Raw genomic sequence first — 24,836 nt, 5'->3', positions numbered from 1 at the left:
ATGTCGTCTGTATAGACAACCTTTTCTGTGTGTTGAAGCGTAGCCCGGATAGTTCCGTCAAAAAATTTACTCGCGATGTCAGATCAAAAATACTTTCAGAATAAATTTTACGAAAGCAAATGATATTTGTACTATATCTGCTGGCACCGAGTACGTATATAGGCTCTTTACAAAGTTATCGATTACGATCCGAAAAAATTATCAACCCTTTTAATATGCAGACGGTACATAACTTTTAGTTGGGGCTGTCGTAGGGGATCGACCTTAATAAATGCACCTGTTCCGTAGGAAGAGTTGCAAAAAAAACACTATTCAAAATATTATAGTATAAAAAAAAGAACTCTTGTTTCAGTAACGAGAAAAATATCAGAGTTATATAAAATATCGATACAGATCTGACCCTCGATAAAAGCGACTTCAAAAGTTCATAGGGGTCGAGAATCATCTCGTCATAATCGAATATCTCGCACATTGTTATTCACACCAATAATATTCAATTTGTTTATTTCTTGTTGCATTTAAACTGATGAAAATAAAAAATTTTAATTTTATTTCATACGACAGGAATGCTAATGTTTTCGACAGATTTTCTCGTGCTGAACAACAAATGTGATCACAAATAATTGTGGATCCCGTGAGACTTTTGACGCGAGAAAAAATCACAGTAGCAGACAAATGTTTGATTTGTCAGACGTGAGCACAAAAGTCTATAATTACGTGCTAAATTTCAAGGGATTATTCACCGTCCCATAATCGAAGCATTGAGTACTAAATACTTACCATTTAGTAAGAGATCTTGAAAGGAACAACAAAAAATGTGAATGCAAAAACTCTGAAACTTTTTATCTTTCTTTATACTTTACACTTTAAGGAGTTTCGGTACAGGCAATACAATGTTGCCATGCTAAACCATGCTAAAAACATAAAAAATTTCAAAAAGTTTAGAATTTTATAAAATTTGGTGAACATATTCTTTAGTGCCAAATTTGGCAATACAAATTTTTTAAGATTTTTCTTCTACACAGTTATCGAGTAATTGATCACTAAAGTTCACGTGTATAAGCATAGCGTTTTCATATATATAGGTATACATTCCGGGCATAAGAAATCTGCTTTAATGCGTAATTACTCGATAACTAAGTAGAAGAAAATTTAAAAAAAAATTGTGTTTTTGCACTTGATGTTGAACAACATTATCACCAAGTTTTATCAATTTCTTAATATTTAGACTTTTGTACCGAAACTCCTTAATATATCTGAGCGAACTGGTTGTTTTCGAATCTCTGCAGGCTGTTAATTAAGGCTTTGTCCCAAACGTTCTCATTCGAATGGTTTTGAATATCTTCCAAATCGAACAACCACCATTATTTGATTATTCTGCAAGCGAATACCCGAGTTATCGAAGGTCGACTAAAGAATTAGAATTCAAATGAAAGTATATTGGAAGTAGCGCAATGGATTCACGGAGCTGAATTCTCAAAAATAATAACCAAAGTCCTGTTTTTATGACAGTTACGTAGAATCGATGTGGCACTCGACGAAATTAATTGTTATTTTCGAAAAATATAATTCGTACGTTTTCTTCTTGTAAATAGTAAAAGTGAATTGTTTTACAGAGTATTGGACATCGACAAGTGGCACGAAACGGGCCCCTTCAACATCGTGTTATGCCTGAATCTTCTGGATCGTTGCGATCGTCCTGACACACTTTTGCGACAATTGCGTACGACACTAGCACCAGGTGGTCGTTTGGTGGTTGCACTCGTTCTCCCGTTTAGTCCGTACGTCGAAGTTGGCCAAAGAGGCGATCACAAACCATCGGAATATCTTCCTATAAAGGGCAATGGTCTCGAGGGACAAATAGCTAGTCTCGTCGATCGTGTATTTGCTCCTGTCGGTCTCAAATGTCTCGCTTGGAGCAAATTGCCTTATCTCTGCGAAGGAAATCTCGGACAGTCATATTACTTTTTGGACGATGTCATTTTTGTTCTCGAAGCTCAACAGGTTATTCCTTCATTTCTATTCTCTCTATTCTCTTACACCAATATCATTGCGTTCAAATCGCACTGTTCATGCGTGCCAATCGCTTCGTTCGATGCAAATATTCCCGTCCTGTGAGCCGTTTCATAACGCCTGAGTAAAAAAAAAAAAACTCGTATATAGTGAACCAACATTTTCAAGCTCGTTTTTCACCGTACATTTTCCTTTTAATTTTACTTTCTGTACATACTCGATGAAAAAACTGCTCGAAAAAGAGATTTTCGTAAGCGTCTGCAAGTGTTTAGAAAATATCGTAAAGCGTGTAATTCAAATGAATTTTTTTACTCTCTAACTATTCTTTCTTCGGAACAGGACGAACCTTACAACAGTACTCGAAGCAGAGACTACGAGCCAAAGAATGCTTCACCGAATTCGGGTGGGATCTGAAGATAACGGAACGAGGCCCAGGAATTGGTGTTTTTTAATATATATATTTCCGGTCGATAAAAAACAGGCGAGTTCACACTTGTAAAAACTTTAATTAATAATCGATAGGTTGAATGAATAATTGTGCAGGAATACAGGAGAGTAATACTGGCAAGCGACGTCAAGTTTTTAGCAGTGCAGACACAGCAGTAGCATTTTTGTGTACAATATCATTATCATTATTATTATTATTACTATTATTATTGTATCTTTTATTTTTAATACGTGAAAACAAAGTTCATAATCGAACTTGATTTATTGTCGTTGTCTTGTTATCGCAGAATCGTGTTCCAATTATTCATTGGAAAGTTTGTTCGGCATCACGGCTAATGAAATTTCTGCGACAATCAGACAAACCAATGTTACGCTTTGAGTTTTCATTTTTTTTTTTCTCATACATGGATTATTTATGACGATGATTTATGTTTTCATTTCGTTATCATTGTATTTCTTTTTGCTTCATCCTCTTTCGACAAATAGAGGGTTCATGAACGATTGATATACACACTTGTGTGTAACGATAACAGGTGATAATTGTAGGACACGACGAAAGTAAGAGAATCGATGTCTCGCTTTCTCCTTTTTATCTCTTTTCACTTCTCTTATACAACTATAATAAATATTGCAGCAGGATTCCCCTTTTTTTAAACCGCGGTGGAACCGTGAAAAACAGCTGGTTCGACGCACAAATCAACAAATAAATAAAAGTATAATATATACATAAAGAATGTCCTCTCCAACCGACTACTACTCCACGCCCTCATACGCTTTGCACGAACAGATTTTGCTATTTTCATTGAAATATAGATAACCAACGCTTTGCAACGACAATTCAAACAGAGAGAACACTGTTAAAACAATATTTCATAAAATGCTGCCATTTTCAAATCGACGATAAATACACGAGAGATCGCTGGAGAACACAAGTTAATCGGACCTTCATTCATTATTTTTCCTTATTTCAAGTGAAAAATCAATGAAAAATTCATATAAAAAACCATTCATTTTCCTGCAATAAGTGCTCACCGATTAACTGCTATCCCTTCGATCGTCGTTAATTGATATATATGTATATAATAACCCGCCCGTGGAGCTTATTCCTTCAAATTTCGTCTCATTCTCTTTTTTTTTTCACTTTTCCATCATTTTACGTTTCAATCACAGTCGCGTTAAATATTAATTACGAACGTCATAACAGAAAATATACATATCAATATATTCGTCATAAGAATTAAACAATCATAAATTTCATTGGCCAAGACTAGAAAAATTCGTTCCTATATGTTTTTTTTCTTACTCTTTCTTCTTTTCGTTTTTTTCCTCCTAATTTTATTTCTTGTTTTTCGTTCATCACTTATTTTTAAAAACACCAGATACATACCGAGATTCATTGATATCTTTTACCCCTTCTTTTTTTCTTTCATGTTTTCGTTTAAAAAATAGATTTTTTTTGTTTTTGTTTTTTTTTTTTTTCATTTGTTTTTGTTTCTGTTAATACTGCGTGTAAAATTCCTCAGTACATTGCCAATGGGTGGACGTCAATCAAAGATCGCGAACGCTCTAATAAGCACCACCGGCTGGTTATGCGAGCTCGCATAGGAATCATTGTGGTATTTCTATTCATTCATCAATGGTTGTCCATTATTTTCTCGCTTTTTATCCTCTCATTTTTTCGGCTCCTTTAGATCCTAATCTTTAGCCTTTGAAAAACCAGAGCTCAAATTTACAACCACAATTTGTGTGTATGTGTGTGAATGTGTGTGTGTGTGTTTGTGTGTTTCCGGACCTACGTAAAATTTTTGTTTTTCTTCCCCTCAACCTCTTCGTTCTGTTTTGTTTTTACTACGCATGTTTATCACAGTCCACGCATGACTCAGTTTTGCCACCCACAACGTCGAAAATCCTAAACGCCAACACTTTTCTTTTTCCACTTTCTATCTGTATTTTTCTTTTTTACTTCTCTTCTTTTTTGAGCAAACAGTCCGGTCCGTCCGACCTCAAATCCCATCCATTTATCGAAAATGACTTCTTCTGACTAGAACACTTTATAGCACGACTGATTTACCGATCGGTCTACCGCGAGCGCTCAGTCCAGCTTACGCTGCTCGCACATCTCCTCCAAACCACCCGCTTTCCTATATTGGTACATAAAAACAATGAATACATTTTAACTCTTCGAAATTTTGTATTTATTCATTTATATTCATAATAAACCTTTTTGAATCGTCCAATCATTTCAAATATCATAGTATACCAAATAAATCATTTCCATTCATTGTTGAAATTCAAAAATATTGGGATTTTCTGGATCGGAATTCAAACGACCCCCATGGCTTTTCAGCGGGAGTATAAAGTTCTTTGGATTTACATTTTCAAAATTTCCGATACCTTTTCCATGGTTAGGCTGAAAGTGGTTCAATGTTTCCAAAAGTTTAACGGATAATTTGGATTTTCGTCATTTTTTACTGATTGTGAGACACGTGGAAAAATTTTATCAAATTCTTCCTTCTCGAAAAAAAAACAACCAAAAAATCATCCTTCACGTTCAAAACCAATGTGATAATACCGCATGTAACTTTGTTCAAAAACGGGAACTCGAAAATTTTCGTCAGATATTCAGATGAACACTCTTTTATGTGTTATAAAAAGCTCTTAAACAGTTGAGTAAATTTTCATAGACAGATCACTTCATAGACAGTTGAACTTTTGGAAAATATAGCACTGCCAAATCATTTTTATTTTTTATTTTATCATTTTTTAGCACGAAAACCAGTGCTCCTCAAAACCACCGTAAATATAGTGTTAACAATGTTTCTTTTGTTCTTTAATCATTTGGCTCGGCCACTTCTGTTCCTGAAATGTTGTCGAACTGTTGACCTATTTTTTTAGTCGCAAAAAACTTTACTATTTTTCTAAAATCTCCACAAGCTCTTATAATTCTGGCCAAACGGTACAAAAATACTTGAAAATTATGGAGTATTCTCGATTGCATTGAAATTTTGCATTCTTCGACGATGTTCACGAACATTACTAAAAAAAAAATTCGGAAATTTTTTCAAATTTTTCGTCAAATTTCATTCACTTCCGAACAAAATCCGTGAAATTTTGTTGAATTCACCATATCCTTAACTAGCGATACACTTTCAAGCCAACACCTCAAATTGTATTTCTACAATATCATTCCTAGAGCAATAAGTTGATTTTTTTTCAATTTTATACTTACAGCGTAGGTAAATACGATCCAGTGTTATGATCTAATCTGTGCTTATCTTCGTTCTTCCAGCTGGAAACGGGAATATGCGGTGGTGGAAGAAAACTTCTCAACGATTGTACGAGTTGTATTGTATCGACCAGGGCTGCGAAAGACAATAACAAATCAAATCTTGAATCATTCGGATTTTCAAGTGTTTCTCAAGCCGCTCTGACCACGCACGGTCTGAATAACCCCAATGCTTATTTTCAGCAAAAAGTTCAATACTTTCCGAATGAATATTTTTGAGATTTTTAATAGTTTTGCCTTTCAATTACTTCTGAGAGCAGAGCGCGGTGTCAGATTTCAGTCGTACTAAGTAGTTAGAAGTATAACTCGATAACGAGATGATTATTAATTGTACCTAATTGATAATTGAATCAAATTATAATAGTAAATAGATTCATCAATTTTTCATTTCCAGAGAACAATACCAAAAGATACTAATACCAAATATTGGCCACTGAAATCTTTGCAATAATGTCAACAGCTCGAATAGTAAACCATCGATAGTACAATCATACAAAAACGAGTCATAAACACTAAAACAAAATGAAAAATAAAACTTCACCTTTAAAATCATTCAAAATATGTTTTTAACATGGAGTATCCATATTTTTCTACAATCATAATTCATACTTAGTTAATCGGAGAAAAATCTGAGTTTATTATTTTTTCAAATGGTCTTCGGTCTAAAACACTCAAATATTTTCATACTATCTTCAAACATTTTCTATTCGTTTGTTCCATTAGTCAATCGTTATTCTCATGCATACTTCGTAGTAATCGATATTTGTACATAAAATAAAATGTTGAATTTGAGAAAAAAGTGGAATTTCGAATATACAATATTTAATCATAGTTACTTTTTTGGAGTGCCTCCGATTGTTTTCCGTAAGGCTTGCACATTGCTGGTCGAACGCACGACTTCATTCTTGCCATGTTCTTCATTACCTCGGCGAATGCCCGGACCACTTTTTCCTGACCTCCTATAAACACAGAAAGAATTATTATTTGAATTCTCGATGGATCATTAATTCTAAAAACAATACTAACAGTAATTTTGAGTTATAGTTTCTAAAATGTTGAACATTCTAGAATTTTTTAAAATGCTGTAAAATACACTGGATGAAAAAAATGAATTCAGTTCACACTTGGAGAAAGCGTTCAATTTTCTTTTTTTGCTTCTTGGAAAATTTCTTTAATATTTTTCAACTCTTGCTAAACTTCCGACTAATTGATAATAATAGATATTCGGAAAAGTTCGAGGACGACTCAAAACATATTTTATAAGCCAAATAAAACTCCATGCTGAACGATCTTAACTTGAGATCCTTAACCTTTAGAGGACGGTAAATTTTCAGTTCAAATCGACATCTTTCAAATCGTGTAATTCATATATAAATCGAATGTATACCCCAGGACAAGTCTCCGACCAAGCAGGTGGTCTCTAAAGGAACCAGTCCCGTCCTCTAAAGGTTAATTAAGGTAAACATTCAGTTATAAATCCTCCACTTCAACTGATCGATCACTTTTAAGGGAATTACAACCTTATTTTCGTTTCAAATAATATGAAACCGAAATGATAACTCTAAACAATAAAATACCTTCGTTGTTGGAAGTCGTAGTACGAGATTTTTCATTGTCGATAGTCCAGGCGCCGTTGTGCAAAGCCAAAAGGTCTTTGTTAGCGTTACTTAGGCTCTGAAGATTGCCAAGACCAAGACCACTGAGGCCTTCAAGATTGTCGAGATTGGATCGTAAGAAATCGGTAATTTTGTGATCGTTTAAGGGTACAGGAGGTACGAGAGACTCATAGTGTTGCTTAACAGTCGGTTGTTTCTTCTCTTGTATACTGGGACGATGCGGAATATTAAGAGACGGACGACTGGGTGGACGTTGAAGATTCATTTGATTAGCGGCATTTCTCAAGTCGCTCATTTCATTGGAAGATGAACTCATGTGAGGATTCAGAGTGTTGCTTGAAAGGGCAGATTGAAAATCAGTGTTGTGAGAGAAACTTGAGCGCAAGAGAGAAGCTGCCGCTTCATTGTCTTGTATATAAGTTGGACCCATGTGAACCATTTTCTGAGTTAATTCCAACTGATTTTTGTAATAGCGACAAGCCGGATTTGGACAATTCTGCACTACTTCGATGATAAACTCCTTTTCCATGCCGAAACACTCTCTACCAATGGTATAAGATTCCATCACTGCTCGCACCGTACCCTCCAATCCCAAATGCATACCATGAGGCGTATTCATGTGTTTCAACATCACCGCGTTTGCAAAATGCTCATATGGAAGTATTATTTTTCCATTTTCACGCAATACCAATCTTCCCTGAGCATCCAGAGCTACTCTCGACGCCATCATTCTAAAACATTGAAGAAAAAATATTTACTGCCACATTGCCTTCAATGCCTTGATATCATATATTCGAATTATCATTGTGTATACATTGATCGAATTTCCTCATGCAAATTCTAAATTATTTGCATAGAAAACTGCGTAAAAGTTCTACATTTCAATAAAAAAGGCTCAAAGCTAAATTTCTCTTAAAAAAGATGTAAAGTGTAATTTCAAAATACACTTCTATTGTTAATCAAAATTTTATCAAAATGCTCTCACAATGTGTTGTTGTGTCTGCACTCAATATTTCATATCAATCTGCTTCATCAGTGTTCCAAAAAATTAAAAACCAACAAATTTGATAATAGTCTAACATGAGAACTTTCTTAATATTGGTCTGGGACAATTGGAAGTTCAATGATTCTAATAAAATTAATAAGAGTTGCAAATTCTAAGTTTCATGATATAATTATGAACAAATTAAACTATACAAATGTTTGTGACATTACTATCATTTGTTCCACAAATTTTAATATTAACTCTATTAAAAATGTGAACCATTTTATAATGAAACTGCAATTCATAAAAATTCTTCAAGATATCATTTTCACAACTACTACATAATTAATTACAGTAACTAAAATGATCTACTAGAGTAAATATTTGCAAACTTACTGCAAATAAGGACCGCTTGGAAGCATCGATGCTTCTTTTAGCTCGGTGAAACATTGCAAAAGTTCGCTGCTCGGATTCCAGCCTTTATTTTGAAGATAAAATTGTAGAAGCATGTACATTTTTTCTGTAATATATCCAGCACTCCCAGCGGAGCTGGGATAACCTGAACCTGCACCTGGAGATCCCATCTCTGTTTGCATACCCTTAGCAACTATGTTCTTCATAGTTTCCGCCAGGTCCATACTGCAAGTTTGAATTCTTTTTTTAATCAAAACAGCTACTCCCAAAAATATTTATTATTGTTTTTTATTCAAAAAATAATACTGATCATTTATGAATTTATTTTGTTTATGCACTAGCCACTTTGTCGTACTCCCATGATTTTTTTGAAAACCAATCCTCTTCTTCCACTCATGTTTAGTACACAGTGATTTGACTGCATCGTTTGATACTGATGACAATTGAAAATCCTACTTATTGTTGCAGCATTATTATTTTTGTTGTCAATTTTTTTAAGAATTTTATATGTTCAAAATTTCATAGAATCGTTTATAATTCACGTAAAAACCAAATATCAAATGGTTAGATCTCAAAATTTGAAAAACTCTTATGAAGGTAGGAAACGCAATTTTTACGATTGTTAATTTATTCACTGTTTTTCTTATATGGGAGGGTTTTGTCGTGATTAATGAATTGATATAAAAGACATTTATAAATATCGCTGGACAACGTAATCAATTGTCATGACTCGAAGAATAACATTTTCAATGTAATTTATAATCCATCATTCGAGAAACAAAACACTGATAATGTAATGTTTAATCACCATGTTGTTTAGCAGATCGTATAAAATCTAGTCGACGAATAACACGAAACGAAGAATCGAAATGTCGAATTTAAAGAATTTGCAGAATTTTCTAAGGGGTATAGTAACATCGCGAGATTAATTAAAGAGCAATGTCGGGTATTTCACAATATAATTTGAACAAACTTGAATTATTATTGGTATATCCTCGTCTAGCCAAATTCGTTTTCGGCCATTGTTGTTGTTCGAGAGAGCGGATCGCGTTTTCCTCTCTCGCGAAACCCACTATACGAGGGCTCTCATCCGGGGGATTCGCTCATTGAAATGTATAATGTAGGGGGGGAAAGGAAAAACGGGAAGAGAAAAAAAACACACTCGTTACGAGCCACCGCCCCCTTCAATAAAAATCGCGTCGCGCTACAGGCCAGGGACGTGGGTAGGGGAGAGGCTTAAATATTTTCACATCTTACCCGTATCTACGGCCACTTCCCATCCAGAATTAAATTCGACGATTCGATTTTGCACGGTTAAATGCAAATTTTTATTTACTTAACTTCGCTTTCATCGTACACCGTGATAACATTAGTCTTCTCGATATATTGCATACACTTTGCATTTGCAAATAACAAACCAGAGATAATTATTTTCGAGAAATATAATTCATGAGCTTGCCACAAGAGGCGCACACGTGAGTTGCAAGTTGCGCACGCATTCTACTATCATCTCCGGAGCATTCTAAATGTGCACTCTTTTTTTACACAAAATAAACTGTTAGCAATAAACAAAAATATTGGTTTGAAAAATCAAGGATAAAAAATAAAAAAGTTTCAATATAATATTAAAAATAATCAAATCCGAAATTGGATTAATTTGGATCACATCGAAATTGACTGTCGCAGAATAATATAGTAAGTATATTTGCAACGTTCATTCTCATGATCGACGTTTCAAAAATTTCTATTATTCTTATAATTGTCGATTATTCCTATTATTCTATATCATTTCTATTTTCGTTTTCCCGCCATTGACACTTTTTCACGTTCAAACGTTCATTTTCACTTCTCCTCGAGGATCGCGTCGTTTGGATATTTCCGCCGCTGAACCCTCGTGGCGCTCTCTTTTTCCGGTTCCACTTTGCGTAGGACACAACGAAACGATGAAAGCAAAGGGTGAAGTAAGTGAATTTATTGTGAAAACTATGTAATTATTATATATAAATTGATAATAGCATTGTAGAAAATGTGTATATTTTCATTAATCATCCTAACATTCAAAATCCCATATGAGTTAAAAAGATCGTAACGACATTTTTTAAGGTTACGCTGACGGCATGGCTGTCTGTCCATGTGTTTTTTCTGAAGAAATGGATTTCCAATTTTTAAACAATCTATGCCAATATTTTTATCAAAAACAATGTCTTATTACCCCTCAACGCTCATTATTTTTTTTTCTACGAAACTATAGCGATATTGGTTCTGATCGCAAACCCTCCAAGTGGGACATAACCTATTTTCTTACATTGACAATTTGACGACACATCACCGAGTGTATTTTTTTTCACGACATAGCCCCTGAATCTCAGTATTACTACGATTTTTAATTCAAATACAGTCCTTCATCAAATTCTTCGTTATTTAATTAATTTTACAGATGTTTAAATTCATAATTTTTTGTCAACAGTTGAAGGAATACGAGGTGATTGGGCGCAAGCTCCCCACCGAGAAGGAGAAAACTACTCCTCTCTACAAAATGAGGATATTTGCTCCTGATGCCATCGTAGCAAAATCTCGTTTTTGGTATTTTTTGAGACAGTTGAGAAAGTTCAAGAAAACTACCGGTGAAATTGTTTCGCTAAAACAGGTAAATATATCAATTTAATTATTGACTAAATAAATTTTTAAAATATAATATTTTGTTTGTATTAGTTAAGAAAATATGTTACCGAGCATTCTAAAAGTGCATATATTTTATATGCTATGTACATAGTTTGAGAAAACCAACTTATAAATACAATGGTTTGTACAACCACTGTTTCTAAATATGGATATTATTTCAATATGCGAAAGATTTCTATTCCAATCATTGCGAAGTATAGAAATTGATTAGTATTGAATATGTAAAGTGGGTATTTGAATTAAATAATCGTTTGGATCTACAAATATTATTGAACGGGTCTTTCAAACTCGACTAAGTATTACCAGCTTTAACCTGTGAGGATGAGATTGTTAAACAAATGAGCATTGTTCTATCCAAATAATAAATTTTGATTTCAATACAGTTATTATTTCTTATATATTTATCAAAAATAAATAATTTATACTTTATGAATAATATTAAAAATTGCAATGGATATAATATAATAAATATAATGAAATAAATATTCAATGGTTTTTTTTCTTTGTTTCAATGGTCGCATCTACATCTAGTGATAATTAGCAACCATACATAATTATATACATAACGGCTTGTTAAAGAACTTGAGGGTTTTTTGTGCATTGTCATTATTTTGAAGACATTCTTTTCATGTTCAGGAGTCCCAAGCTTCATCACAGATGGTGAAACTTGGGGCATTTTATTATGTGTTTTATCGTTAGTTGGGTTTAGCATGCGTTACACATAGGGGCAGTAGCGTGTTGAAAGAGATCGGTGAATGAAGTGGCAGATCAAAGTGCAAGTAATAGCAATAGCAAGTCCTTCCTGTTTCAAAAGTAAGGGAGATTTTCCCATTTGAAGTTCCGATATTCAATATTGTCTGAAGGATGAAACCAATTTGAAAAATTAATCTCTGGATACTGTATAAAAAAAAGTTATTGAAAACCGTCTATGAAGTTTCTAATTTTCTTATTCGTTTCCAGATAACGGAGACCACCCCAACGAAAATCAAGAACTTCGGTATCTGGTTGAGATACGATTCTAGATCGGGAACTCACAACATGTACAGAGAGTACCGTGATCTTTCTGTGAGCGGAGCGGTAACTCAGTGTTACAGGGACATGGGAGCTCGTCATCGAGCGCGTGCCCACTCCATCCAAATAATCAAGGTGGAAGTTGTTAAAGCTGCTAACTGCCGCAGGCCCCAAGTCAAACAATTCCACGATTCAAAGATCCGATTCCCCCTGCCAAAACGCATCCAACATCGCAACCGTATGCCACTATTCAGCGTACGCAAGCCCCGTACTTTCTTCCTCTAAACAACTACTTACGAGATTTGTTCTCTTTTTCAACGATACATTGTATTCTTGGGATATCTTCGAGTTGAAGGAAATATACGCTGGGTCATAAAATAAAAGTGTCTTTTTTTCAAGACCTATTCTTTTATTCTTATACATTATTAATAAAAGGCTCTTACCCGAAGAGTTTGTTGAAAAATTTTCTTTTTCATTTTTTGTCAAAAATGAATAGTTTTATTCCATAATTTTTTGAATTCATAAATCTTCATGTATTCCATCGTTCGAGATATTTTGCATAAAGGCTTGAATTTTAAAAACAACTCTTTTATACGATCTTTTTCTTGAATTGTCAAAAAAAAGGTGTATCTATTTTTAAAGGAACGTAAAAAGCATCTGAATGAGCAGAAACTGCTCACTCATCAAAAAAATATCAACATAGTTCTAATGAAAAATGTATTTTTTTTTTTATAAAGCTTAATGATTCAGATTGAATACAAATTTAGCTTGGAATATTGGAATATAAAAAAGATCGCTAATTAAATTATCGATTTCTGGGATTGCATCTAGTGTGTTAAAAGCTAAATGTGTGTCAAGCACAATGTTAAAATCTATGGAGTTTCCTCAAGGGTAATGTATGAATTTTTATTCTGCTAATTTTTTTCTTCGATGAAAAAAAATTTAATTGTTTTTTGAAATCCAGTCACTGCGCTCGTATTGAAGTACTAATGATGAATACAAAATTCTCTTCTCACCTATCTTCATTGACCGAATTGATAAAGCTGACCATGTTTTTTTATTTTCATTTTTTAAAATTTTTCTTTTAATTATTTTTAATACTTGGTGTCAAGCTGCTACCGCATCCCTTGACCCTTATGTAATATCTTTAAAAAGTTATTCTATTGATGAGATTCTTTTAATTAAAAAATTGAAATGCAAATGTTCGTGAATTATTTGCCTTATACATAAATCTATTATTTCAAATTGATGGAGTTTGTTTCATCTTTCTCCAGTTCTTTCACACGATTGTATAGTATTTAATGATCAGGTGATTAATTGAAACAATTTGTAGAATCTCTGTATGCTCATAAAGGTTCTAAGCTTCTTACATTCTTCAACGAATTCTAACCTATTTCAATACACTTTTATCACCCTTTCTCAATGAATATCTTCCTAATATATGTATACAAGGATTCTATTTCAAAACGAATCAACTAGAACGAATTTTACTTCGGCCTTGACCATATACATCAATATACCTTTGAAAATGCTAAGAATTCTTAAAACGTAGGCCATCATAGAAAAAATTTATACCCTAATATGTAAAAAATTATGTATGAAGAAAAACAAATGTATAGTATGAGGTGGTTTTGAGAAATTGAGAAAACCTCCGCATTTTTTCAATTCATACCACAGAACATACGTATTTGAGTGATGTTTTGATGGGGAATATTTCGGATTCCGGATTCATACGCTTTATTACTTCATATATATAGTCACTCTTCATGACTCATCGTGGTATCATCAGCTGGCTTGATTCAACACATCATACACAAAATTACAAGACCAAACTTGTCCAATAGAAAAGTGTGTCATAAAAAAATCGAACATTCGAGAGTCGGTTACATCGTAGTCGTCGCTGTCAACTGTCAACCATGTCAGTGTAAGTTATGCAATTTCTCGCTATGTTTGTTTTGACATTTTATCAGATTTTTATTTCCTTCTGTGAGTGTATTTTTTGGTGACGTTTTCTGTTTCCGAACACGTTCGGGGTATATCGTGCATCGAAACATGCAAAACCGGTCTACAATAAAAGTTGTTTGACGTTTATGCCGTGCATCCTATTTTCGTAACATTATCGTAACTGGTCGTAACTTGTCGTAACACACGTAATCGCGACAATCGCGTGCGATCTATTGACAATTATTCACACTTCGAATTCTAGGTTAATCATTTTCACGTATTTTGATTGTCAACTTATCGTTGAACGTAGATTTTCACAAATTCAACACCGTCCATTACTTGCTATAACTAACGGTATGTTTATTTGTGTTATTAAGCTGCTTTCGATTTGGAATAAAAACTTCCATTCTAGGTTAAGGTCAAATATATTAATGCCATGAAAATCGTTGTGTTCGAGTGCATTTATACTAACGCTTTTACAGTTTTTTTTTTAACATTGTTGCTTTGGGAACTTTGGAATAATTGAAACGGAATTCACTTTTAATATCGAGACACAGTAAATATACCTACAGAATATTTGAGGTAGCTGTCTCCTGGCATTATTCAAAGTTTTGTTTTATTCACAACAGTCAACAAGTTTCATGCGTTCAAGTGTTTCATGTATTTATTGACAGTTCTCAAAGACAATACCAAAAATTCGGTAGCTCCTTTTCTACTTGGGAACAATAAAAATTTTTCCATCTCTTGCAATAATTTTGAAAGTTTTGTACACATCTGAAATATAATTCCCAATTATAAACCTATCTAAACAAAAATTTTTCATGAAAAACTAAGATCTTGAAGCTTTAATTTGAGGGATTTGTTTGAGTATAATGTGAGAAAGTAAAAGTATGTATCAAAAGATATGGATATACTATCATTGTATCGCAGAACTTGATACTAGACATTTTTTATCCTATTACTTTATAAGTTTTCATATTTGCATAAAATATAACAGTGAATAATATCAGGATATTTTACAAGTTATCCAAACTTTTTGTTTGGCAAACGAGAACTGATTTTACTTTTTGATACCACCTACCAGACGTCATAATATCTCAATGTGACTCCAATAAATTCGAGATAATTCTTCAATTTCAAAGTATCTCTTCACTGCTCTTTTTTTATTTGCGATGGTAGTGTTGAAACACAATGGAATAGTATATTTATCAAAATTTTCCAATCTATATATAATCTTACATTTAAAAACAAATAACAATTTAATTAAATTTTCATTTTAGCTTTGTAATAGTATGTCCGTCAAGTTGAGTCATATAGCCAATGATTCATACCAAATGAAATCACTTTATGACTCATCCGCTTAAATTTGAAAAATTTTCATTAAAAATTTATGAAAACTAAGTCTATTTTTAAATTTCAAACATTTAGGTGATCGTATTCACAGCTTGTTCCTTCCATTATTTTTCTTTTTTTTTTTCCATTCACACATTGACTATTAACAATAAAACTGATCGATTGTGGATTGAAAAAGGACGCCAATGTATATATTAATAAATATATCAATAATTATAAGTTGAATTTCTATAATTTTTTATACATTTCATTTTAAGTTGACTGATATGCTTATGTGTTCTCTTCCTGTTTTTATTGAAGCCTCATGGGTCAAATTCTCGAAGGAACCATGGAGGAGAATGTGCCTCAAATTGAAGACGAGGACGGCAATAATGGTTTGATATTAGGAGAAAAATATTTGCCGCAAGAACTCATAACAGAGATTCTTTGTTGGGTGGATCACAAATCGTTATTGAGTAGTCAACTTGTTTGCAAGAGATGGAAGGCCTTGATGGAAACCTACGTGTGGAGAAAAAAAGCCGAACTAACGTTAGGTCGTTCTTTGAAAATGTTGAAGAATGTACCTTGGCAATTGTTTTATGTAATTTGCAAAAAACAACCATTCGATCGTAATCTTCTGAAAAATCATTCGGGTGAAAACGGTGTAGACAAACATTGGAAAATCCTGTGCCAGGGCGGTGATCACTGGAAAGTTGAGTGTCCACCACTCGGAGTTCCAGCTCTGCCGAGCGAAATTGCTGGTAGTGGTGAAAAACAACATTGTTTTGTAACCTCTTATTACACCTGCAGAAAGCAACAAGTCGTCAAGTTGGCCGACGAAGGACTCACCCCGCAATTACTTGACGTACTGCAACCACCCATTGTGGTATGATGAAAATAATTTCTTGTTTTTCTTTTTAATAATTAGCCCTTGCAGTAAGCTTAAATCTACAATAACTTGGTAAAAGCTTGTAATTTAATATGATCAACTATTCTTTCAACAGTTATCACTCTCCATTTGTATATGTGGAATTATTATTTCTATCACAACATAACTCTTCTGAACAATGGAAAAAGCTTAGATGAAAAATAACTTATCTCAAATTGAGATGATGTCTATTTTCTATTTAACACCTCTTCAAAATATTAAAGTAGCTTGAAAACAGTTTAGTTTTTAATCGACTACAGTGAAATTGGAGATTTCGAGAATTAATTGAAAATTTTGTTGGTTCGAAGTTAACATTTTTTCATAATGTCTTGAATCCACATTTCCACCATTCGAGAAGTTTTTTCACATCATGCTACGTTTTCATTTACAATAATTATATTTACGAGAATGAATAGTCTTTTTGGTTCTATTCGAAGGTTAGCGAATGGTACAGCAGCCGGTGGGATTGTCCAGCGACTTACGAGTGCATCGTTAAGTTAATCGGCAAGAAGAAAAAAGTTTTGGATTCGTTCGAATTTCAGAGATCAATAGAAAATAATCTGCAAGACACGTGGCATCAAGTACGTATTTTTTTTAAACATGGAACTTAATACGATCTTGAAAAACATTTGTGATATTGAAAAATGATTGATTCCATAGCGATTTTTGAGCAATATAAAGATATGACTCATATTCCAATATTTATTCGACCTTTAATTTATGAAAAATTGGATTAACAGATGAAACACGAGTTCCGGAATTACGGTCCAGGTTTGGAACAAATAATCTTCCAACATGCTGGATCAGACAATTTGTTTTGGGCCGGTCACTACGGCAGCAAAATGACGAGGGCCTCGATAGTGATTAAATTACCTGAAGCACATAATTCCGATTCGATCAAAGTTGACTGTAAAACGGGCGTTCCTGAGAATGAGTCTAATACTTATCATCATCATCGTAATTCTCAAAATCAAAATAGTTTTTCGAGAAGACCAAGCTTAGAAATAGATGAAATAGATTAATGGACATTCGCAAACGATGAACGGTTACCGAAGGCATTAATGATAACGGTAAAATTTATGGAAACAGAGGAAAACATATATACATGTTATATTCATATACACCAAATCGAAGCGGGTCTTCGGTGTATTCTTTTCGTGGATTGATCGAGTGGGCGTGCGCGTGTGTGTGTGTGTGTGTGTGTGCGCGCGTGTTCCAAAATTGTGTACATTTTTTTCTTCATGCGCTGATGGTTGTTTACGTATTTCTACGATTAAAAAACAGAACTCGGAAAAAATTTTGGCCCGATTTATAAAAAAGAAATTTTTGACGTTGATATCGCATTGGGGTTGTTGCTTAATATTGTTATTTGTACGAGTAAAAAAATGCTATATTGCGTACTATAATTAAAAGTTAAAAGGCATTTTTTGTAGGAATGCTTTTAACAATGAAATTTGACCGTAAATTTTTCATATTTTTGCAATATTTTTGTTAGCAGTTTGTTTATTATGTCAAAAAATTACAAATTAAAAATGCCGTTTGTAAATAAATTATTTCTCTATATATAGCTTGCATTTGAACTCTGAAGTATGCGCTTTCGTGAAATAAACCAAAGTTACACCAACAAAAAATTGCTTGGGCAATTTCAACTGTGGCTGCGTTAAAAGTAACGAATAATTATTACGAAGTTCATTTATTCCACAGTCATAAATTTCGTTGATCAGAAGTTGGAATTTTTCGATACAAATAAAAAAAAATCTAGCCTTCTTTGAAACTTTATAAACATTGAATATCACAATGATTTCAAACAGTTTTCAACGTATTATTTGCATCTATAAAGAAAAGTTTCCAAATTGTTTGACGTTTTAGCGAAAAGTTTTACAAGTATACAAAAAATCAAGAAATTGATTTACCATGATAAAAGAAAATCCCCAGACTAATTCATGGACAATTGTTTTTAAAAAATTCTGTTTGTCAATCCGTTATGACGCGCGAGGCCTTACAAAATGAGTGGGTTTTCTAAAAATTTTTTACGGTCCTCGTCTCCAAGTTCAATTCTCGCCCAAACGTAACCACACCCAAAGTATAATTTTAGGGTTATTCGGCTAAAGATAATGTGTAGGAAATATGAAAAGGATTACTAATTTACTACCTTAATTTAACTTAATTAACATTAAAAATATTGAGCAAACAGGAAAAGAATCTCGAACCGGACATGCGCAGTAAATCGTTGAAGATGTATAAATAATCTGTGGAGTTTTTGACTTAATTTTTAGCAATTTATAACTTATCTTACATTTTATTGTCACTTTATAATTTCAAAATGAAAGATTCTTGAAAAAAAATTATTAATTTATTTTATGTTTCCGTATTGTTTGTTTATGTGTTGGATTCCGCACGAAATGGCTAGTTCCAGGAAGCATTGAGTTTGAAAGCCATTTCGACGATATTTTGAGGCACGGAATCCTCATAACAAACATAAAATTCTTTGGGTTCGGGTGCGGCGTACAATCTGCCGACGACCCAATAACTCGTATTTTCAAAATCAAACAGCACACCGTGTTCTTTAATTGCAATAAGATTTTTGTTCATCAACGTTTTGTCCACATCCTCGTTCACTATTTTCTTGAAACGAACCGTATTATCCAACAATTTGTGAATCGCGTGCGCGTAACGATTAAAGTTTTTCACGATTTTTTCATTCTTCATTGGATTTTCGATCGTTCTCGAGGACAAAAGTAAACCTTCGAGGACGTCGAGATGCACGTAGTGAAGTAAACAATTTTTTTCCCCTGCTGTCAACTTCGTTGGTACTATATATTCTGCCTGGTTTAAAAGATTCTCACGAATATCCGAAATATCCATTGTACTCATCTGGCTATCGTTCTAAAAAATATTTAAGAAAAAGAATAACAAATTAATGCATCAAGTCCTACAGCTTCTTTACATGGGTGAAAATTAAGTTGATTAAAAATCAACGCTTTATCAATTATTCGAAATTTTTCGGGCTAATTTGCATTTTTTTAGCAATAACTCGCATCTATTACCACAAATACCTATGAATTCTGAATACTACTCCATCATTGATGGATTAATCAATTCATCATTGTTCAACGTATTTAATTTATTATTGTCTTGTATTCCGGAAATGAATAGCAATTCACTTTTGTAAACTCAACAATTATTCATTAATTTTACACGTTGCACGAAGAATTTTTGTTAATCGAGTTTTTCATTATTTCTCAGAACAATTTAATGTAAGAGCAGTTTTATTCTTACTCTATACATATCAACGTCCGAATCGCTGTCGTCGGAATGTCTGGACGAACCGATGTTTCTCTCTCTCGTTGCTCTTCTTCCTAATATTGGAGCAGCTTCGTCGCTCATTTCACTCACTGCTCCCGTACCTTGACTCATCGAATCTTCTGATGTTTGCAGAGAATATACAGAAACTAAAGGAAAAGGAAAATTTTGAGAGTTTGTTAAATTTTTCTCTTTCTCTTTGAAATAAATTGGAAATTAACGTATCATTACACACACTTCTGTTATCATATGATTCTGTTTCGAAATAATTTTTTCTCGCCGAAGAAATTGCACAATTCGTAACATCTTCTGAAGAGAAGCATTATTTTACGACATTTTATTCTTTTTTGGTATCGTGGGTTGCTGAAAAGCTGAGCCTTCAGCGAACACTCTTCCTTTCTTGTACGTTAAAAGTATGTCATGAAGATTGAAAAAAAATTTAAACAAATATTTCATTTTTCGTCATAAACATACCCACTTCGCAAAATTCACGAAAAATGGCTCGAGTCTCCGGCGACCCACGATGCCCTAATCGGCTTAACATTTCACAGTGCAATGAGACTGCCTTTCTCGAGAAATTAGAATTTTGAAAAATAGAAGATTCAATTCTCATAATTTTATGGTAGCCATCGTATGATCATTTTCCGTCGGAATAGAGGAACTAAAAAACAATCGAAATTTCGGAAGAACCCAAGTGACCGTACAACTTGTGCACTAATGTAGAAAAAAATTTGGTTACCCGATCCCGACATAATTGGACTCTGTTCTGGGCTTCGTCGTTTGAGAATCGAGGTGACTTCCTGTGTTTTTTTGCGTCCCACAGTGCCGGAACTAGCTCTTGGTGAAGAGTTTTGGACCTCAGACGATTTAATGAGGCCCAAAATGTTTTCAGCTATTGTCGACGAGGTTTTGACACTTTCGCGGTCATTGAAATCCATCGTTTCCGGTCTCGCGTTCGCCAACACCCATTTATTAGCTAAAGTTGAGATCCCAATTTTTTGTATGTGCTTCAAGGTCTCCTGTGCTTCTTCGACGTAAAAAATGTCTGGACCTTCTACGTCATTGGTTCTGAAAAAATTTCAAACCGCATTATGAATCTCGTTAAGGTTTTTATTGGTGATTATCAGTAAATAAACAAATGTTTACTCCGCGGTGCAGCCTCCACATTCGAGAATAACTGCCAATAATTCATGCCCAAATCCAACTACGAGTAAATAAAATTTTGCCTCGAACTCAAAGCTTTGCATTTCTGGCTCATTATTCACCCCTTTTTGACAAGATAAGGGATAAACTCGTCGCCACACGACGAGCAATTTCGTTGCCTCATTTTCTACCAAATTGAGCAAACGATTTTGACGCAGAAACAAATGCACTTGGATGAGATCCTCGTGAGGTAAATGCGAGGCCAGAAGATAACTTTTGTGGTATAAACAACTTCCCAATATCGTGTATAATCTTTGGCAGTCCATTGGATCCTCGTTCTAAAAATATTTAAAAAATGCATGAGCTAGTGAAAAGTAATTGAGCATTGAACGTTAATATCCAAGTAATAACATTCTATTTTGAGATCAAACAATGAACAATTTCAATTCGAAAAAATGTACCCAATCTCGATAATCCATTGCTTCCATTTCATTGAGCGCAGCGTCGATTTGAATCTGAGCGTCTCGTGGCAGTTTAATAAAATGAGCGGCGGGAAAAATCGTTTCAAATTCGCAACGGTTATTTTTGCAAAAATTACTCAACTCGTTTGCACTTTTTGAAACGACATCATTGCAATCGATCTCGTTTGAAGAAGGGGTGAAAAATAGATTGAAGAAATGATCGAGCGATGAATGATTTTCTTCATTCTCGAAACATTTCGTTAAACTTTGATAACAGAATTCTAATGTTTGAACGACGCCTCTACTGAGCATACAAGCTTCCTGGAGACTGTACGAAGATTCCGGTAGTGCCATTAAAAATAATTCTTCACCACGAGGAATATAAAGAACGTAAACTTGTTGACCAGCGTGAAATATAGTCGAACTGAAAAACAAGCAAAGAAAAAAATAACAGAAATTAAAAGATACAGAAATGAAACAGATAATTTTGAAATTGTATTAAATTAAATTTTCAACTCATTTTCTTTATTTAATAAGTTTTTTCTTTTACGTCTGTGGTGTCGATCCCGTAATTTCTGGCAACATGTGATTGAGAGTCACGAACGCACCTCTGGCTTTGCACAAATAATTATTTCCTGTTTTAAGCTCCGATCGTGGATAAGTGTACACGACCCCTTGCAATTCTGGTCCAGTTTCCGAAAGACCCGTAGTTTTTAAGTATATCACACCAAACGGTTCTTCAAATAGGCTTTCCATCAAGGCTCTACTCGCTTCTTTATCTACCAATCGACGTACCTTCGGAGATTGCTTGAAAAGTAACATTTTTCTTATGGTAAAAATGACATAAATTATTTAAAAGCACAACGAAACTGGAAAAATTGCTTTCGAGATGTCTCGAAATGATGAAATAAAATTCTGTTTTGTTTCTCACTTTTGGGAAATTATTCACAGATGGCTCGGCCGTTACCTCGACTCCAGCAACTCTTTGCAACTCTAGTTTAACCTGTGGATTTTGTTTATTGTCATAAAAGTGATCGAATTACATGGAAAACCGTCATTTTTTTTCCAATCGAAGTTTTTCTTACCGTCGTTGGCGACGATATTTCTGAAAGTATATGTTCCAAATTCTGTGAGGTAACTTGTCGAGAATTGATGCTTCTTAGCCAGTCGCCGATTTTGATGTTTTTGTTTCTCATTGCCTCGCCATCGGGTATAAAACCTGCGACCATGACACGAATTTTGTCGGAAAAGTCTCCTGGACTAATTCCTAAATAAGCCTCGCAAAGCGTCGCACGTCGACCCAGCTTATGACGTTTTTCCGGATCTATCGCCAATGTTACTTCTCTAATCTCACCGGCCTTGAGGAGAACAATGAAATCACAGTAAATTTCAGATAATTATTAAATTCAATGATGAAAATCTTTCAACAACTCAAACATTTTTACGCTTTTATAAATAGTGTTACGACGACGAAGATGAAAAGTAGATCGAGTCCAATTTTTATGTGGCTGAAGCTTTGACATTTCATATTTCTAAATATAAAAGAAATTTGAAAAAAAATCATGCGTTCATGTCAAAATAATATTTTAGAAACTTCAGAAACTCCGAAAATTAACTTTGTAGAATAAATGTTTGTAGATTTGTTTAAAAATTATCGACATTAAATCTTTTCCATCGCAAAAGAGAAACAAAATTCTTTTTGCAAGAAGTCAAACTTATTATTTAATTTCCGCCCATAATTTTCATGTGATATAGAAATAAATATTTCGGGCAGATGATCCAGTATTGTTAATATTTATGGCGAAAATACCGAAAATATTGAATGAACGATTCGTTCAGAAAAAAACCTGGGCATACATTTTTTTACCAATCTTCCGATGATATTTTCCCCAAAATGGAGAGGCACCATCACGATTAAACTCTTTCCTTTCCTTTTGCTATAAGTTTTTCCAAATTTCGCATACTTAAAAATGATCAAATTTGATTGAACTGTCCGTACTCCGTAATTGTTTGAAAATTTCGTAAAATACTTAAATACTGTATCACAAATCCGCAAACTACTTATGTGCGTTTACATCTGATCGAGCAACGAATTCATATTTCTGTTATTCACTTTTACTAAATCTCAAAGTGTTTTTTATTTATTAACCCGATCAGAGCTGTCAAATGAAACTATAATAAAAACAATTGATTCCTAATCAATTTTATTTTCGAGAATTATGTGATAAGTTTACGAAAATCTCATTAGACATTGGGATCGTTTTTATCCAGGATATCGTGAAATTTGATTGCTGGTATAGAAGTGTTCATGGAGTGTTCGTCTATTTTATTAAAATGAAATTACCTGACAATCACGAAAAGTGACTTCTTTATTTCCATTTCCCTCTTTGTGCTGATTACCATCAGCGTGTTTCCCTCCACTAATATTCTTCGTTTTTTTCCCCCTTGTGCTGTAACGCTTGCTCTCGCGTCGTCTAATGAGACGCATTAATTTTCCAGCTCTTGTACTGCGTCTTCTGATTAACTCCGGTACCGGGGATTCAGACTCGTTTTTCAATGATTTATCCTCAGATTCTCCACTCTTCGGTAGAGATTCTATGTAGAAAACTTCGCCAGTTGGACTTATTTCCGATTCCCATTCGGCTGCCGAACTGAAACAATAAGAGAAAAAAAAGATGCGAATTAATTCATTTAAAAATTGAACGTAGATTCGCATGTGAATGGAATGAAATTAAAATTGAATTCAACCAAGTTCAGAGGTTGAAGATATTTTATTGGTGATCAATGATCGAAGAATATTCAGCAATAATTATATCGAAAAAATATTTCTCATATAAAATTAACAAAAAAAGTGATGCGATTAGAAAATAATGCAAATTAGCCAAATCCTTGATAAACGATTGGTGTGAAAAATGAATTTTTTCAAATATACCTTTCGCTATCGGAATAATAAGATCCGGTGCTAGATCCGCTATCACTAGCCCACCAATCATTGTCGTCATCGTCGCGTCTATCGCAACTTTCATTAGCCATTTGATTGACCCGTCGATCCTGACTTTTTAACAAGTTTTTATTTTCGGATCCATTCATATTTGTTAGAAATTATATAATCGGAGTAAAGCTTTGAAGACGCTGAATCGTAACAGCTGATTTCCCACGAGATTTGTTATATTACTAACGTGCTTCGTGCCTTTGGAGCTACCTGTTGCGAGCAGCGTCTTGCAATGGTGTAGAAAGCGAGGGATTCGGTGAATTTCACTGTCAAGGTGAA

General features: G+C 33.8%; 5 protein-coding genes across 16 annotated transcripts in view; 3 read left to right on the top strand and 2 right to left on the bottom strand.

The window, feature by feature from the left end:
- Nucleotides 1-6,577, top strand: part of LOC122415322 (protein-L-histidine N-pros-methyltransferase) — a 34,239-nt gene extending 27,662 nt beyond the window's left edge. Inside the window, exons 4-6 of one of the 2 annotated variants that reach the window (XR_006261898.1) lie at nt 1,617-2,004; nt 2,353-2,494; nt 5,750-6,577. Coding sequence is in view for 1 of the 2 variants with exons in the window: in XM_043427348.1 (XP_043283283.1) it covers nt 1,617-2,004; nt 2,353-2,427 (463 nt within the window). In the remaining variant the exon portion in view is untranslated. Of the gene's footprint in view, nt 1-1,616; nt 2,005-2,352 lie in introns of both variants that reach the window. The other variant, XM_043427348.1, reaches the window with a different exon arrangement.
- LOC122415321 (uncharacterized) lies at nt 1,999-10,313 on the bottom strand. Of its 8 annotated transcripts, XM_043427345.1 has the most exons (8): nt 9,735-9,860; nt 9,570-9,660; nt 9,068-9,194; nt 8,744-8,986; nt 7,324-8,093; nt 6,583-6,705; nt 5,690-5,822; nt 1,999-2,133 (listed from the first exon to the last, which is right to left on the bottom strand). In XM_043427345.1, exons 4-8 carry the CDS (start codon nt 8,983-8,985, stop codon nt 2,037-2,039), a joined length of 1,365 nt encoding a protein of 454 aa, XP_043283280.1. In that variant the 5' UTR covers nt 8,986; nt 9,068-9,194; nt 9,570-9,660; nt 9,735-9,860; the 3' UTR covers nt 1,999-2,036. The 8 variants fall into 8 exon arrangements, with proteins under 8 accessions (XP_043283280.1, XP_043283279.1, XP_043283277.1 ...); XM_043427344.1 differs by lacking the exon at nt 9,068-9,194 and having other exon boundaries at nt 9,735-9,859; XM_043427342.1 differs by having other exon boundaries at nt 9,570-9,854.
- A 124-nt stretch (nt 10,314-10,437) lies between these two features.
- Nucleotides 10,438-12,837, top strand: RpL18A (ribosomal protein L18A). The gene is made up of 4 exons (XM_043427353.1): nt 10,438-10,456; nt 10,619-10,722; nt 11,229-11,408; nt 12,404-12,837. The coding sequence occupies exons 2-4, from the start codon at nt 10,705-10,707 to the stop codon at nt 12,737-12,739; spliced, it is 534 nt and encodes a 177-aa protein (XP_043283288.1). The 5' UTR covers nt 10,438-10,456; nt 10,619-10,704; the 3' UTR covers nt 12,740-12,837.
- Nucleotides 12,838-14,209: 1,372 nt separating this feature from the next.
- LOC122415323 (F-box only protein 6-like) lies at nt 14,210-18,221 on the top strand. 3 transcript variants are annotated; one of them, XM_043427350.1, is made up of 4 exons: nt 14,210-14,378; nt 16,052-16,616; nt 17,096-17,239; nt 17,399-18,221. In XM_043427350.1, exons 1-4 carry the CDS (start codon nt 14,371-14,373, stop codon nt 17,678-17,680), a joined length of 999 nt encoding a protein of 332 aa, XP_043283285.1. In that variant the 5' UTR covers nt 14,210-14,370; the 3' UTR covers nt 17,681-18,221. The 3 variants fall into 3 exon arrangements, with proteins under 3 accessions (XP_043283285.1, XP_043283287.1, XP_043283286.1); XM_043427352.1 differs by lacking the exon at nt 14,210-14,378 and adding an exon at nt 14,393-14,440; XM_043427351.1 differs by lacking the exon at nt 14,210-14,378 and adding an exon at nt 14,453-14,752.
- A 103-nt stretch (nt 18,222-18,324) lies between these two features.
- Nucleotides 18,325-24,751, bottom strand: in (protein inturned). 2 transcript variants are annotated; one of them, XM_043427336.1, is made up of 10 exons: nt 24,498-24,751; nt 23,910-24,216; nt 22,651-22,923; nt 22,497-22,568; nt 22,116-22,372; nt 21,566-21,989; nt 21,108-21,442; nt 20,701-21,029; nt 19,938-20,110; nt 18,325-19,544 (listed from the first exon to the last, which is right to left on the bottom strand). In XM_043427336.1, the coding sequence occupies exons 1-10, from the start codon at nt 24,653-24,655 to the stop codon at nt 19,065-19,067; spliced, it is 2,808 nt and encodes a 935-aa protein (XP_043283271.1). In that variant the 5' UTR covers nt 24,656-24,751; the 3' UTR covers nt 18,325-19,064. The 2 variants fall into 2 exon arrangements, with proteins under 2 accessions (XP_043283271.1, XP_043283272.1); XM_043427337.1 differs by having other exon boundaries at nt 22,116-22,360.
- Between the last annotated feature and the right edge of the window lie 85 nt (nt 24,752-24,836).

This window comes from Venturia canescens, chromosome 8 (assembly GCF_019457755.1).
Source record: "Venturia canescens isolate UGA chromosome 8, ASM1945775v1, whole genome shotgun sequence".
Taxonomy (NCBI): Eukaryota; Metazoa; Arthropoda; class Insecta; order Hymenoptera; family Ichneumonidae; genus Venturia; species Venturia canescens.
The sequence above is the reverse complement of the archived record's forward strand: the minus strand, read 5'-3'. Positions and strand labels throughout refer to the sequence as shown.

Coding starts and splice junctions, on each gene's coding strand:
- LOC122415321 (XM_043427339.1), bottom strand. CDS start 10,041: ATGGGAAGTGGCCGTAGATACGG. Junction 8,094..8,743: donor CCAAGCGGTCCTTATTTGCA/GTAAGTTTGCAA, acceptor TCAATGTTTTAG/AATGATGGCGTCGAGAGTAG. Junction 2,134..5,689: donor GGATCGTATTTACCTACGCT/GTAAGTATAAAA, acceptor TTTTTTACTCAG/GCGTTATGAAACGGCTCACA.
- RpL18A (XM_043427353.1), top strand. Junction 11,409..12,403: donor AAATTGTTTCGCTAAAACAG/GTAAATATATCA, acceptor ATTCGTTTCCAG/ATAACGGAGACCACCCCAAC.
- LOC122415323 (XM_043427350.1), top strand. Junction 16,617..17,095: donor TACTGCAACCACCCATTGTG/GTATGATGAAAA, acceptor TTCTATTCGAAG/GTTAGCGAATGGTACAGCAG. Junction 17,240..17,398: donor TGCAAGACACGTGGCATCAA/GTACGTATTTTT, acceptor TTGGATTAACAG/ATGAAACACGAGTTCCGGAA.
- in (XM_043427336.1), bottom strand. CDS start 24,655: ATGAATGGATCCGAAAATAAAAACTTGTTAAAAAGTCAGGATCGACGG. Junction 22,373..22,496: donor CTGTGAATAATTTCCCAAAA/GTGAGAAACAAA, acceptor TTACTTTTCAAG/CAATCTCCGAAGGTACGTCG. Junction 21,990..22,115: donor ACGGGATCGACACCACAGAC/GTAAAAGAAAAA, acceptor CTTGTTTTTCAG/TTCGACTATATTTCACGCTG.